Source organism: Sphaeramia orbicularis, chromosome 1 (genome assembly GCF_902148855.1).
Source record: "Sphaeramia orbicularis chromosome 1, fSphaOr1.1, whole genome shotgun sequence".
Classification (NCBI taxonomy): Eukaryota; Metazoa; Chordata; class Actinopteri; order Kurtiformes; family Apogonidae; genus Sphaeramia; species Sphaeramia orbicularis.
This window is the reverse complement of record NC_043957.1, coordinates 38,057,082-38,074,148: the sequence shown is the minus strand read 5'-3', so window position 1 is coordinate 38,074,148 and position 17,067 is coordinate 38,057,082. Positions and strand designations below refer to the sequence as shown.

At 37.5% G+C, this 17,067-nt stretch overlaps 1 protein-coding gene across 3 annotated transcripts in view; it reads right to left on the bottom strand.

Annotated features, from left to right (window-relative positions):
* septin9b (septin 9b) overlaps positions 1 to 17,067 on the bottom strand; it is a 124,790-nt gene that overhangs the window by 55,203 nt on the left and 52,520 nt on the right. For all 3 annotated transcript variants that reach the window (XM_030137300.1, XM_030137308.1, XM_030137291.1), the window contains exon 2: positions 7,738 to 8,421. In XM_030137300.1, coding sequence (XP_029993160.1) covers positions 7,738 to 8,421 — 684 coding nt within the window. The remainder of the gene's footprint in view (positions 1 to 7,737; positions 8,422 to 17,067) is intronic.

Genomic DNA, 17,067 nt, shown 5'->3' with positions numbered 1-17,067 from the left:
TCACAAAAAAGTAAAATATGTTGTGTCCAGTCCCATTAGACACATCAAAGAGCAGCCAAGACATTGTTTTGAGTGGATGTCTATCCTTAAGATTAGTTGGAACTGAAACAGCCTAACATCTGCGTTGGATGTATTTCTGCCGTCCACCAGTGGAATCCGAGCTTTTTATCAAATATTCCACCGAGAAAAGCAAACCGTGCCTAATACAATACTGTTTAATTCATATGAAACTGGCAGCAAAAAAGAAAGGAGCAAAAACAGTTGAATATCACTTGCCAGTTGTGTTCAGTGGCTGTCACACACTGCCCCCTGGTGGTTAGTTTATGAAGCACACAATCAGGGAACGACACTAAGTCATTGAACAGTAACAGTCATCAGTGTTCATATTATTTAGTAAATAAGCCAAACAGGAACAGCTTGGACTTCAGTGTAAAAAATGTAGCATTTTCTCAAGCAATCTGTTTAGTTTTACATCGTAACATGGTCTATTTTATCTCACGTGGAGCGTTATCTAGTCTTTAAAAGCACAGGGCTAACTTACTCCATGTTCAGCTCAATTTAGTATTTATCTTCCAGAACCAGACTTCCAGAACCAGAAATTATTTTTAAGGCTTATCCCCCTATCCAGAAAACAGTTACTACCAATGCAGATCCACAATTCAAACACACAAAATAGTTGATTTTTTTTTAAAAATATGAGCAAAGATAATAACTAATAATGAAAATGAAGTGATTCATCTAAATTGCCCGTAGGTGTGAATGTGAGAGTGAATGGTTGTTTGTCTGTATATATCAGATCTGTGATGACCTGGTGACATGTCCAGGCCGTACCATACCTTCACCTATAGGTAGCCAGGATAGGCTCCGACAGCCCCATGAGGACTAAGAGGTTCATAAAATGGACGGATGGAATAATGAAAACCAAACATATTACATTGCTAAAATTCTGTACATATTAAATTATTGCAGATCTCATCTTACAATGTGTTCCATGACCAAAAAAATTAAATATAACCTCTAATGTTTCCTAAAATAAAGCAAAAATGTTAAAAGTTTTATCCTTCACTGGTTTATTTTGGACTGAAACATAAACACACTTAGTGAAAAACTACTATGAACTAGTTCTACCAAAGTGTCACTGAGGAAGACACGCAAGTTTTTGTCTGTTGTTTTGAATACTTTTATATAATTTTAAATTCATCATCTAAGTTTAGTGACTATAGATCCATAATGATGACAATTATATACTGAATTACTGCTACTTTGTAGTCTTAATCATTCATTCTTTCATCTTCCTATCCCAGTTACCATCAGGTGAAGGCGGGGTACACCCTGGATGTGTTACCAGTTTATCTCTGGGCTGACATATTCTCCTGAGACCCAGCAGTGCATTTTTGTGCTCTTTAATGGACAAGTTTCACAGGTTTACTTAAAATAAAAAAACAAACAAACAAAAAACAAACACTGTCCACTGCAAAGGGCATTCTATAAAATAAAAATAACACACAAAAAACAAAAACAACAAAAAAACAACAACAAAAAAAACAAAACGATTGTCAACTGCAAAGGATATTCTATAAAATAAAAACACACACAAAAAAAAAACAAACAAAAAACGAACAAAAACAAAAAACAATTAAAAAACAAAAAAACTAAGAAAAAAAAACATTGTCCACTGCAAAGGACATTCCATTGAAAAAAAAAAATTGCATACAAAAACAAACAAATAAATAAAAACAAACAAAAACACTGTCTCCTGCAAAGGACATTCCATAAAATAAAATAAAATAAAATAAAATAAAAAATGTATTTGAAAAACTGCCATATCATATTGTTACCAATCAAGGCAATTATTAAAAAAAGCCCAAACTCTAACTCTTCTGGTTCTCAGGAGGATATACAGACGAATAACCGTTGTTGTGAGGTGACAGTGCTGCTAACCACTACACCACCGTACCGCCTATAGTCTTTAACAGCCATTTAGAAATCTGTCAGAAGATATGACATGATTTGCTCATGGCCATCATTGAATAGTATAATTCTGCTGAAAGGTGAATTTCTGATTCCTCTAAAACAAATTAGTAGAAGGAGAAAGTGTGATTTACGCTGTAGCCGCTGTGAATATTTCTAAGACCTTAGAGTTAACATAAAGGGCCACAAAATCCTGCTCAACCAGCAACAGTTTGCCATCTCCAACACAGAGGCTCAACTTTATTTTTCCCTACCTTTCTTCAGTAATTAGCCAGTAGGTCACCCTGAGTAATGGTCTGGGTTCAGTCCAGAGTAATTACCCGGGGAGAGGATTGACCTCTGATATGCCTTCAGCTGAGGGTGCGTGTATGCATGTGTGCTTGTGTAAGGTGTGTCGATGAGAAACAACAAAAGTAAGCTAAAAAAAAATCTGAGATGATGAAAGTATGTGTATGTGTGGGCGCCCTTTCCTGACCTGTGGACAGGCTGAAACAAATCACCCATGACCCTCCACTGGCCTCCCCTCCCCACTTTTAGAAGGTCAATAGGAGACTAATGGCTTCAGTTGTTCTTTCTTCCATAATGACTATACCTCAATTATAAAAACAAATGCCCAACAATATGTTTATTTAGGCAGTCTAAGGACATGTTCCAGATGCAGCTCAGCGTTACAGCTGTGCTAGGCAAAAAAGCAGATAGTTCTATTAATCTTTATGATCGCAGCAGGATGATAGGACACACTACCACTAAAATGACTCCACTGTAATGCTATGAAACCACATTTCTTAAAATAATAACTAAAACTAATATCTTATATAGCTTTGGTTGCCATATGGGACTCTTTTAAGGGCTTAACATGTGATCTAGCTGTGATGAAAAGACACATTTGTGGTGAGACCAATTTTCTCTGTTATCCTAATAAAACTCTTCAGACAGCTGGATGTAGCCTCAGATGACAGCCTGTGAGTTGGTATTTTAACAGCAATAACAGCACGCTTTACTCCTCCTCTTTCTAATGATCTCTCCTGAGTGTAGCTTGTTTAAAAATTCAATTAAAGCCCATCTTTAATCATCTCCACAGTCTCATAAAACACAGCCAAAAGCATACAAATCCAGTTACTTTATCTATACAATTAGTTTTGTGATGTTGCTAAGTTTAAGCGGTAGAAGAACAAAGAGGGTCTCCAGGTGAAGTAAACTTTCTTAAATTTGACCGCTGGTCTGGAAACTGATAAGATGCATTATTTCTGACCATAGGTAGTCTAAGCCTCTCCGTCTTGAGATGTTAGATACTGTTCTGCAGTGTTTGATGGATTGATGAACTGCAGGCCTGCCTGTCAAGATAAGGTTCCTTGTCTGGTGAACACACAGCAGTAGACCAGATATCAATCACAATGAGTTTAGTGCCTGTAGCCTGAAGTGCACCTGGTGGCCAGGCTTTGCTTTGTCTTCCATATAGATTTTCAGTCCAATAATTTAGATTTTGTATTCTTATCTCGTTGCATTTTCCTGAATTCTCTATCAGTTATAAAGAACGATATTCTAAAATCAAAAGAGTTTACCATGCATTCTCTGCACTAAGTCAACAGCCAGGACATGAAAGAAACCTCAAGCTACAGTGAATTAAAGAAAAGCTGCATGTCCGTTCTGCATTTTTGTATGTTTACCTCAAACACCCCCCAAATATGACACATTGGACTTTATCCACAGTTACCTTATGGTGTGTGCATGTATGTTCAATGCTTCAACCTCTTACATAAACATCCCATTGTTTCTCACTGCTTGTGACTCTTAGTTCAAAGTAGAAAACACATATTGGCTAGGAAGCTGAGTTACTTAGATCACATGACACCAGAGAAAGGAAGTGCACAGCAGTGAGGTCACACAGCGAGGGAAACAATCCCACCGACAGAACACGGAAGGAAACTCAGTGTATGTGTGTGTGTGTGTGTGTGTGTGTGTGTGTGTGTGTGTGCAACTGCAAATGATGATGTCATTTCCTTCTGGAAAAACTGAATGAACAGGAAAGCAGCTTATCTATGAGGCGTCGAAAGCACAGCTGATAACTATATGGAAAATTATCAAAACAACACTAAATATTCACTTCGTGCAACTTTACCATGAACTCTTACACGTCATTAAGCAAATTGTTTCTCAGTTAATGTCACTTTAAGAAAAAAAAAAACAGCAAATGTGTACATATACCTTACTTTTGTAACTATTCGGGTGTGCAACATGTTTTTCCTTTACTCTTTTTTTCTTACATCTTGAGAGGGTGAACCCCTTGATTTAGACCTTGTTTAGGACCTATTCCAGGGAATGACTATGTGACTACAATCCCATGTAAAGGTCTGAAAAAGGACCTTATATATTAGGAATAACAGACAGTACAAAGACTTCAGCTTTGGGAAGTTGGACTGTGTAGGTGTAACAGAAAGAAACATCTGTGTCTGTGTACCTTTATCTTCTCAGGTCTTGCTCCAGCATTTTCCTTTGACTATATAATTACAAAACTGAAAATTTAACAAAGCGCTGCTAAACGGTGCTGCTTTTTGCATTACAAAATCAAAGACAACCAAACACAAACATACTGCAACTCCAAATGTCACAAGTCGAAGCATAGAAAGTAAACCCTGTAATCTGGCCTAACATCTAACCCTCTGTAGTGCATATACTTTTACTGCAACAGTAACATTAACTACTATTTAACTACCATACTACTGTTGTTGTGCTGCCAAGGTTCATCACATAAAAACCACCACAACTCCAATACTACATTAAGAACAAACGTGGATTACCACACAAACACAGACATACCGTCTGCTGTTTCTGCCATCACTCATGCCTCCAAGGACATGGTTACTTGAGTTACTGACCGATACTCGATTAATCAAGCCGCTTCTGTAACTGGCATTTTTTCCAATGAGAGATCTGATACTTTAGTAGTCTGTTACATCACTGTTTGTGGAGAAAGAGCAGGACTTTAAAGGAAGAAAAGAGACCGACACGAGTCTGAGACAAAATCTGGAAAATGTGACAACATTTTGTGTCAACAGAGGGCTTTGACTTAAACTGCCCCCTTCTCACATAAGAAAATGTAATTTTGCTTTGCGTTTATTACAACCACTTTAATCTCTTTTTCCACTGATCACACTGTGACACTGAGCTGGTGAGGCCATGCTAAAGCAATCATGAGACTGGTAAAGTAAATCTGCAGAAATAGTTACTCACAGTTGCCTCTGATTCACATTTAGCAAAAGGCTCTGAGTGAGAATCAATGCAAGTAAGTCAGAGAATTCTGCAGGAAAAGACAATATGGTAAACATTTGGAAAAGTTTATCACTTGGGATCTTGCAAACACAACCAAATCACCATCAACAAAAACCAACAACCCAGTAAAAAGCAACTCAATAGATCACAGAAGAACCGTAACTACCACACAGGGACATGTGGGACAAACAAAAACAAATAGTGAGGATCAGTTTTTCACTACTTGACTTCACTGGATGAATTTATTGCTGTTGGACTGTGGACATGAAAATAAAACATTTACACAAAAGCTAAATATGCCTCAAGCACGCCACAGTCACACAATTCACAAGTTAAAAATACATCATCTGATCCTCTCTGTCAGTGAACATTTGGACTTTGTCTCAAGTTTTTTTAACACTGCCAAAAAAAAAAAAAAAAAAAAAAAAAAAAAAGATCTGGAAGAAATTTCTGAACTTCAATTCAGCTGAGTGATACAAACTTGTGTCGTTGTTTAATGTCAGTTAAGAGTTTTGTTGAACCAAACACTACAGCCTCCAAAGCAGGAGGAGTGTAGCCACAGTTGTCTTGTGGACACACTGGACCCTCACTCTGAGTGGGCTCAATGACAACATCCTCATTCATAAGCCCAGATTTTTATTTATTTATTTAACTCTCAGTGTTTTTTGACTGTTGCAAATCTGGCATTATTTGGCATAGGTCACAAAATTATACAGACCAAAACTACAGAATTTCTAAACAAGTGTTTTCATAACTTAAATATCAGGAAAATATTTAACCTGTTTCATATTTTATTGCATTATGTTGTAATTATGGAACAATACACTCATACAAATTAACTTTACTGATCCTATCCAGTTTATTAGAGGCAGCTTTCATCATTGCTTGCATTTTATCTGCTTGTTAACAGAGCAGAATCAGCCTATCAAAGCAGATTCGATTTTGATATGTACTTAAAGGGGTTATATGTAGTATTGATATTCTAAACTTTCATTAGCAGTCACATACAAGAACACACTTATGGCAGGTAAACAATGAATCAACACTATGTATCTACAGTCTATATCACTCACTGAATAAAGTACAAACTCATTGCTTACACACATCTGTATTATGGTATCATCAAGTTTTTTTCTTCAAACAAAAATAGCCAATTATTTATTTGAAATGACACCTTTTTATAATCTTCATACACTGCATCAGCTGATAGCTCACATTATAAGCTCTATTAGCTCAGCTAAGATTCTAGACTGAAAATATCTACAAGAAAACCATAAATTACTTCTGTTTTCTGTACAGTCTGTATTGTCAATAGCTGCACTTATGATCTGTTTGGAATCGTCCAAACAAGGTCAGAACTGCCACGGTTTAGCGTGAACCGTGGATCGACTAACGGCCAACTTAGCCTCATAATCAAACTCCAGAAAAGAAACGCTGTGATTTCATCATCAAACTCCATTCTGTTCGTTTACAGCTGTGTCCAGTGGTGGAAACAACAACAACGCTTCTAGCTTTTATCACTTTGTCTCTTCTCTGACTCTAAAAGTTGTTTCCTGGTGGTTCTCATCCCATCTGGTCACTTTTTGACGCTTTGGTCAAAGGCCTCGTGGTGTTGGTTTTCGTCAACATAGGAGAGTAACTCGCTACTCCCTCGGTTGGTGTGAATCTACAGGGTGTCCCAAAAAAATTGTATACACACTTTAAATAATTGTAAAGTAGATGATTATTAAAATTCATTTAATTTTTAAAATGTAATAGAATTTACAAACATCATTTTATTGTTTTATCACTGCCTGTTCTCAAACTGACGTCCATTTTGGTCCAGACACTGCTGACAACGCCAAAAAATGGAATCGCACACATCACGAAACAATTCCCTTGGTATTTGCGTGCATTCACGTTCAATGGCTGCTCTCAATTCAGTGACTGTTGCAGGTCTCATAGCGTAGACTTTGTTTTTTAGGTATCCCCATAAAAAAACTCTAGGGGTGTGAGGTCTGGTGAACTTGCCAAACAGGTGGATTGGACGGAGGGGTTTGGTTGAATACCCTCTGTGTTCACCAGCCATTGAACGTGAATACACGCAAATACCAAGGGAATTGTTTGGTGATGTGTGCGATTCCATTGGTTGGCGTTGTCAGCAGTGTCTGGACCAGAACAGATGTCAGTATGAGAACAGGCGAAACAGACAAAACAATAAAATGATGTTTGTAAATTCTATTACATTTTGAAAATTAAATGAATTTTAATAAACACCTACTTTACAATTATTTAAAGTGTGTATACATTTTTTTTGGGACACCCTGTATTCAGTTTATATCTCTACAATCCAACACATTGGTGTCTTCGGCATAACTTCAGAGCTCTTTATTCTGAGCACTCTCATGATAATTTTGGGTATTCTTTTAGTATTTACAATTAAAATATTATATGTAACTCGTTTAATGTTGCTATGTAAATTGTAAAAGAAGTGACTCACAAACAAGCAACACTTACTGTCAGGGTTTGGGGATTTGCGTCCTGCATGGTTGGGTGAAGAACAGCGGAAGGTGGTGACGATGGTGTTGTGGTGAGGGTTGGGGTGGTGTGGGTGGTGAACTGCCGAATGGTGGCCATTGTTCTCTGGAGGGGCCCTGGTTATGCTGATATCAGGTTTACGGACATCCCCGGGGCTAGGCGGCTCAAACCTGCGAGTGTGATTCTGCTCAGGGGTCCGAGTGATCCCATTGTTGTTGTTGTTGCCCTCATTACGGCGGATCACTGGGGAATCAGTAGGTGTTTTGGCAAAAGTGACCTCCCTCTTGTGGGTCATCTCAGGGGTTTTGGAGTGGCCCAGCACTTCAGGGCGTTTCAGGGCGCTGTTAGTCGCAAAGCGTGTGGAAGCAGGGCTGGTCATGTTATCCATCTGCTTACTGGAGGAAGAGGAGATGTCAATGGAAAGTTCAGACCGGCGGGAAACGGGCTCAGGAGTCTTGGAGCCTCCGCCACCCATGATGGAGCGAGGTTGAGTGTAATTGAGGTTGTTGTTGTTGGTGGCCGGGGCAGCCGTGCCCAGGTCACGGTAGTAGATGCTGGTGGGAGACATGGCATTACGATGAGGGGAGCTGGTGGTCCGACGTGAGCCAGGGGAAGAGTGAGATGAAGTGTCGACATCCTCCACCTCAAAAGACCTCTTCAGAGCTGCATTGGAAGAGAAAAAACAACAGCCACTTTCGTCATCAATCTGATGGTGTATGACGGAGAATCTAACAGTGAAGACAAAATCTGCGATAACTGGAATGACCATTGGTAGCTGCTGTCAAAACCAAATCAATCTCCTTTAGACCCCATGTTTAACCCTTTCATGCATAGTGGTCACTACAGTGGACAGCTATTCTGCAGCTGTTCTCTTATATATTCATGAGTTTTGTTGTTTTAGTTCCATATCAGCCGACACAGTGGACGGTTATGCATCATGTAACTTTGCTGTTCTGGATGAACCTGATCTGCACTAACATGTTTGAGTGTAAATCAATTGTTGTTAGACTGTAATTATCATTTTTTCCTTTAACAAAAAAGTTTTTTTTTTTTCGTATATTATCTCCATGAAGTGAGTAATAACTAGTATTAGAGTATGTTTAAATATGAGAAAACATCAGATTAGCAGCATTAAAAGTGTTTCTATTTCATAGTTTTCACAGTATATCAGTAAATACATGTTTCTTAGCTTAAAAAATGAGACGCATCGTATCCATTTGAGTGGACATTTTTGCAACTCCATGAAAAATAGGTTCATAAAAAGCTGTCAATCCCATTGTTTTTTTGTTGTTTTTTTTCATGCCTAAAGAGGAATAACAATGGGGGAAAAAATCATGATTAAGGTTCTCATAATTCATGCATGAAAGGGTTAAAAGACTAAATTTAGAGCATAAATGAACGTGTTCATAGCCTGCTATGAAAAAAGGTTTTGGTCTCTATAGTTCATGTCTGTGACAGCTGGATAGGGGTGATTTTTTGATAAAACTCATCCCTTTGGATTATCCAAAACTAAAAAAACGTATGCATAATTAAGGGAGTGTCTGTTGTGATTGACATTTTTTTAGTGTGTTGTCTAAACATGTTGTTGAAACATATTTTTCTCCCTGACAGACAGCTTGTGAAGAGTTACACTAACAATACCAGATGATTCTGTCTTGAAATTTACCAGTGCTTAATTACAAAAACATTAGCTGACAGTAGCATTAACTGGAATAGAAATGGTCTGTCAGCTAGCCTGCTAATTAGTTCAGATAACCGTCATGACTTTGAAATTACTGTTATCAAACACAACTGAATCTCTTCATATTTATCAAGTATCTGAAATCACCTGATGGAGTTTATTATTACACTGTAAGTGAATTCGGTGGGTGTTTTCAGTGAGGTGCTGTTCCATCCCTTACTGATTCCATAAAACTAACATGACGATAATCATGTTTCACATCAGAACTGCAGCTCACAAACCAGTGGATGATGTTACAAATGGTTCATCCACTATTTACTACTGTATACAGTCTACAAGTGCAAACAACTGGATACTCCTTGCCTCCTTCTCCCCTACAGTGACTCCTAAAAAGTACATTTGGGTTTTCCAGGGTGGGCTTTTCAATTAAGTGGTCAAAACCTCTGGTCTACACATACTATGGGATGGTTATGCACCTTAATGCTACCTTAACGCTGCCTGCCACCCATTGTAAAATGGTAAATAGAAGCTCAGTCAGTAGAAACATGGCAGAGAGGAGCCACTCCGTCTGTAGATATAAATGGCCGACTCTAAGATAGTGATTCTCAATTGAAATATGAATATGAAACGAAAATAAAATTATTAAACTTGTACTCCATTTCTGTAACTGAATTCCCATAAATCTTTTTTTTTTTAACCATGGAAATAATAGAGTCTCAGATACAATTTCTTAGCCAAATAAGTTCATCTTTCCCTTATAAACCTTTTATGGGTAAAAATGACTGTTTATAGGAAGTAGGAACAACACCATAAAATATTCATCAAAAAGGTCATACCAATTAACTGAATAACAAATGAATTCAATTGTGTTTTCTAAAAACATCTTGAACAGCATCCAAGTAGTAAAGGGCCTGAGGTTTGAGGGTGGAGTAGCAATAGGAGCAATTTCAGATGTAACACAAAAGAAACAACATGCATTGGCAATTAAGTCATACCTATCTCATTTCACTACATCCCCATTCCCCAGGTTTTTCCTCTATTCCAGACAGCATTCAACCTATTTAGGTCAATTCTTGTGTCGTGACTTGGATGCTTTGCATGTGGTATACTACAAAATAAAAGTCTGGGGTTTAGCACAAAGCCATTTGAAGCAATTCAGCACATGTTAAAATGCATGCAATCAGCCAAGCGTTGTTCATTGCCAAGCATTTAGGCAAAAACAACCAAGTATCCCTGTTTATGAGCAACATGAGTACAGAGATGGAGGCACTTCTCGCCCTCAGGTTAGTTGTGACATGAGAAAATGGCTGCACTGTCCAACATGAAGATACCAAGGGATGGAATCACCCCCTGGGATGAGTGCATTGGCTGAAAGTCAACTTCAATTTGACTTCCATCGTGGAGTTGCTGTGCCAAGCCAGTGGCCAGGAGCTGGTATCATAATGACACACTAGTTAGACCAGTCCGCTCACGCACACCCTTAAGAACATCTCCCATTCCCTACAATCCAAAACAAAGTGCTGATTATTTGATATGTTTGTGGCCTGTGGCATGTCTGTGTGTGCGCATGTGCTTTTCTATGTGACTATATGTAGTTCTTTTGAAAGTGCTCGTAAAAAAAGTCTTGTTCTTTGCAACAGGAATGTATACATGTTTATTTTTAAGCCAGTGAACCCACAGGGAGGGGACCATGCCCCAATCCCACTGCCCTCTGTGTAAAGCTGAAACTCTGTTAGGGGATGCAGAGCTCAGGACAATCACATCAAAGCCGCCTCCCTACACATGTCAGCCAGCGCCGCTAATCTAATTTACCACTATAAGCTGCTGCGGTCCAACATGGTGGACACTGCTTACAGTTTACCGCCTTAGAAAAATTCAGGCCAGAGCCAATCATTTGTTCTCAGCTCACATTAGTTGGACACCTCAACAATGTTCTCACTCACTACCGGAATGAATGGATCTGCTCTCACATCCTGCTGTTTATGGTGTGTTTGAAGACTCTCTAATCTAAAACACGGCACCCTGTCATATTTGACATTTTTACACAGTGAACGTCCCCTTGTAAGAGACCATAGAATTGAAAAAATGCACTTGAGTCACTTCACAGAGAGGTTAAGTACTTTACAAAGCATGAAACGTCCCCTATTAAGTGCATAAATTTTACTATTAGAAATGTAGTAAAGGCTCACTCAGATTCTCAGACTCCTGATGCTTATTTTCTGTGCTGAAGTTCTGATGAGAACCAAGTTAATTATCCAGTGAGGCACAATAAAACAAAGAATAAAAATAAAATTCTTTGATAAAGATGCTTATAAAAAAAAAAATCACACACAATAACAAACTTGTAATCTGTATGCTGTGTCCAAACCCACAGTGCCACTGAACCGTGCCCTTCATTCCCCTCATTCTGCCCTACTTTCCCCTTCTCCTCTTGTGTTTTTATGATTGCTGAGTGTGAGTCCAAGGCTGTGGCTACTTTCAACTTCTGCCAAAGCATAAGTTCGTCTCCCAAAATCAGTCTGCAGATTGCATAAGGAGCTGAAAGCTGTAATGTACACTTTGGGGCTGCATTGTATAGCAAGGCATTCATTTTACCCTCTCCCGAGACCTCCAACATTTGAAGAAAGTGCACACAATCTAACATGTTTTGACACTTACTATTGAGTTTTTTGGAAGAGCTGTAAATGTGAGAACTAAAGTTTACATCGCTGGGTCCAAACTGACAAGTTTTATCCAAACAGACAGCTGAATTATGTTGTTGTGTAGTGTCTGACCTGTTAAATGACCTTAGATTAGTATTTCTGTTCTTGGCTGCTTTATGATTATATGCCTTCAGGCACACAACAAGAGAAAATGACTTGAGTGCTTTCATGCTCTCAAGCTATTTGTTTGTATTTAGAGACTGTGCAGTGAAGTAGACGTGATTTAAGAGCAGAAGCAAAGGGAATATAGCGAGAGGCTCGTCTACAACTCTGAGTTTTTAAGGATCAAACCTCTTTATAAAGATTTCAGAATTTTCCCTGCGGTCAGAAGTTATTCTTGTTTTTGTTCTTGTTTCAGTTGAAGCAGACAGGTCTTTCGCTTCCACTCAGAGCCATATGAAACACATTGCTACATAACATATACACAGAAACAGTATTTTGATGTGTGAGTGCTGAATCGACAGATGTAGGAAGGAGTTCTCGGTCCCAGTGAAACAGCATTCCCAGACTATGAGCTGGAAGTGAGAGGTCCGGTCCACCTCAGAGGAACCTCATTAACAGCAGCAAGGAGTCTCATCCCACTACAGTGCATCTCTTCACTACCTATCAGCGCTTAGTGTCCAGTACCTTTCAGATTCTCATGTGGGAAGATAATGAAGCACATGCAACATAGCTAAGGATTACTGGTGTGACAAAAAAATGGAGGTGGCTCTGTCCTTATTTTGGTTCACAGTCATTTGTACTAATACAGCCCAGGTGTTAGACTAGCCTCCTCTTTCTCATCAGTGTCGTCACTAGCACTCAAGGACAGTGATACCCATGAACACAAACATTCGGTATCATCACAGCCCAGGTGCTCTAACAGGAGATAGTCAACAGGAAAAAAGACAGACGAGAGTGAGAGGAGGAAAGACAACTGGAGACAGAGAGGCAAAGATGGTCCACTGTGGGAAGATGAGATGATCCAGACAAACTGACACCTATTGTGTTTCATATCCCTTACAACATGTTAGATTGAAATCAGTGAATAAAGACTAGATAAGGTAATACTTCCTTACATCCTGTCAAGAATATATGTCATGTTTAGAGCTGCAGCTATTGAATATTTTCTCTGGTTCGATTTGGTTAAATGATTGTTTAAATAGGCAAAAACATCAAAAATGTGAAAATTACATGTTTGAAAATGACAAAAAAAATTGTCCTTTATTCCAGAACCAGCTAAAACAGCAAAAAATAAAAAGTACAAAAGTGAGAGGTGTATATATATATATATATATATATATATATATATATATATATATATATATATATATATATATATATATATATATATATATATATATACACACAGGGTGGGGAAGCAAAATTTACGATGAACATTTAGTTGTTTTTTCTCAGCAGGCACTACGTCAATTGTTTTGAAACCAAACATATATTGATGTCATAATCATACCTAACACTATTATCCATACCTTTTCAGAAACTTTTGCCCATATGAGTAATCAGGAAAGCAAACGTCAAAGAGTGTGTGATTTGCTGAATGCACTCGTCACACCAGTGGAGATTTCAAAAATAGTTGGAGTGTCCATAAAGACTGTTTATAATGTAAAGAAGAGAATGACTATGAGCAAAACTATTACAAGAAAGTCTGGAAGATACTATTAAAGAAGAATGGGAGAAGTTGTCACCTGAATATTTGAGGAACACTTGCGCAAGTTTCAGGAAGCGTGTGAAGGCAGTTATTGAGAAAGAAGGAGGACACATAGAATAAAAACATTTTCTATTATGTACATTTTCTTGTGGCAAATAAATTCTCATGACTTTCAATAAACTAATTGGTCATACACTGTCTTTCAATCCCTGCCTCAAAATATTGTAAACTTTGCTTCCCCACCGTGTATATGTGTGTGTATATATATATATATATATGTATATATGTATATGTATATGTATGTATGTGAGTGTGTGTGTGTGTGTATGTATATATATATATATATATATATATATATATATATATATATATATATATATATATATATATATATATATATATAATTAACAACAACAATAACAACAGTATAAAAGTATACATAAACAATATGTGCACTGTCACAATAAACGTCCGTGTGAAACCCAAAAGTGGAACCAATGTTTACTGGAAGAAAAATTAAGGAAATACAGCTTTTAAATGATTTGAGTCCATTAATGATTTCTGCTCTTGTTATGTTATTACTAGTGGACTTCTAAATCAATTGACAAATATTCTGATATATCTGTGTAAAATTCAAATTTTTCCAGGTCATTTTTCACCCTTAGCTTGTTTTCAAAGTTCAGCTGGACTGGTTTTTGTTCTTGAAAACATTTTATTTTGGTGTGGGAAACCCTTATTTAACCCTTTAAACCCTTTAGACTTACTTATAATTCTGCTTTTCCCCATCAGTAAATAGTACTGATAAACTCTGTTGGATGACAGATTTATGTCTTTTTTTTTATTTTTAAATTTTTAAATTTTATGTTCTTATCCTGGTTTTTATCCTGGACTGTTTTTATCTTTTCTGGTTTTTAATTGTGTTTTATTGCATCTTGTTTTTATTTATTTGATCTTATTTATTTTATTCTTTTACTTATCCATGCTGCTATACCGGTGAATGGTGGAACACTGAGCACTTTTTGTTTTTGTCCTGTCTTTTTGTCCTGTCTGTAAGCGTGATCAAGTGCCTGTCTTGCATGTTCAATATATGTGTTGTTGTAACGCCAAGGCAATCACCTAGACTGCAAAACAAATCTACCTACCGGTATAAATAAAGTAACCTTGACCTTTTTTTTTGACAAAATTTTTTTGTGAAAAATGTCTGGTTTCTTTATTCTTTAATAATATTTAACTGAATATCTTTGAGTTGCAGTCCAAACAAGAAATCTGAGGATGTCATCTGGAGCTTTAGGAAACACTTTTCTGATCATTTTTAGGCTAAGAAATCAAGAATATAATCAGCAGGTTAATCAACTGAAAACAACCCTTAGTTGCAGACATATTTATGACACAGTTCATTTTCTGATGATGTAATGACATAAAGGACTGCATCAGATTATTGTGAGTTACGTTACTGTAAAATATCAAGGATGGTAACGACTTCATTTATTAGAATTTAATTTAATTTATTCAATTAATTGGGGTTTTGTTTTCTGAAAATTGTGAAAAATACCTCAATGGCAAAATCAAGATTATTCCTCTGGAGAACCTTCTTGCATAACAATATATCAGTTGTGAAAGTGTCTCTCATCAGAAATCACTTATAGGTTTAATAAAGAAAGTATTTTTGGAGTTCTACATATCTTCAGTTTGTGTCAAAGCAATCAATTAAAATCCTCAACTGTCCACATGACATTGAATAAAAAGCTAACATTTTCATTCAGCTCTGCTATGACTATACTGAATAATCTTCATATAGAGAGTATGAGCATAAACCGTTGTAAACCTCCACTCTGCATTTCATTACTATTCATTTAATCAGTACAGAACAGACCTTCAATGCCACTGATTGTGCTTTGATGTGATTTCTATAAATAAAGCCTATAACAAATAACCTCAACACATGTTTCACAATCACAGCCTTAAAAAGGAATGGATAATGGTTCACCCACTGCCAGGAGGGTATTTAATGTGAATCAGGTGGACAGAGTGCTGAGTTGGCATTGGCTGTAAACAACAGCAAATTAACACAGAAACAAAAGGAACACATCACAAATGAGGGATTATTCATGCTAAGTGGTCACCAAGAGAAAGAGACAAATAAAGATGGTTAAGTTAAAATAAAAGGTTTCTCTGTTTTGTAACTAAAAAAAATGGGTACTCCTCCAAGGCCAATAGCCCACTCTTCATTTTGTTCCACAATATTATTAACCCACAAACAAACCACAAATTATAACCTATGTTAGTCTCCATTTTGTCAGTTGGTGCCACTGTGTGGATATTTGCTTTAATTTCTAATTCCAGACCATCAGTTCATGGCCCTTTTTATGGACAGTCTCCAAAATGTAATAGTCTCGTCCTTGGTCTGTGCTCTACCCCTCTATCAAGTGAAAATCAGTGTTCTAGACAAACACATAACCTCCATGGCAAAGGTAATTAAGATGAGGTTGAAAACTGCATGTAAAAATGTGTTTTACATAGTTTAATAACAACAGAAAACCAACTACACCACTAATTAAATTAATAAGGTCTGTCCTGTTCAGCCTTGAACTCATAATCGGTCCAGTAATTCTGACCTCAGACAATAAGTCTTGTGATCAATACACAGTATATTCTCATACATAAAACCAGGTTCCAGGCAGTGGAGTTTATGTGATGTCAGCAGCCACAGAAGAGAAGTAGATGTGGTCTAAGCAGCTAAAACATGACCAAACCTTCCATTTGACAAGACAAGGCCAAACAAAGAGTGGTAGAATTTCATACTATGGTATTTTTTCTTGGTCAGATGAAGCCTTAATGCTACACTGTCAAACACACACTTCCTCCTTGTGACCACTGACAGTCTCAGGTTTACTAATGCTGACCAGCAGCAGCGTTGTCGGGTATGTCAGATTTACTGTGTTGTTCACCACTGGTCTGGCCGATATGCTGTGTCTAGCACAAAGCAATTCTGGGAGTGTATGACCAAGATGGAAGACATGGGTTAAGTCGGTGCAAGTGACGGGTCAAAAGGGTCCTTTCCTCTTAATTGTGATGTTGATAAACTAAATGTGGATCAGCAACAACGGGAAAATTAATCCCTGATTGAGTACCTTAGATTAGTGTTTCCCAACCACTGTGCCCTGGCACATAAGCGTGTTGTGAGAAATCCTCAGGTGTGCCGTGGAAGATTATTCAATTTCACCTGACTGGTTCTCTAACCAAGCACCATGATATAGATATGTACAACTGCAGGT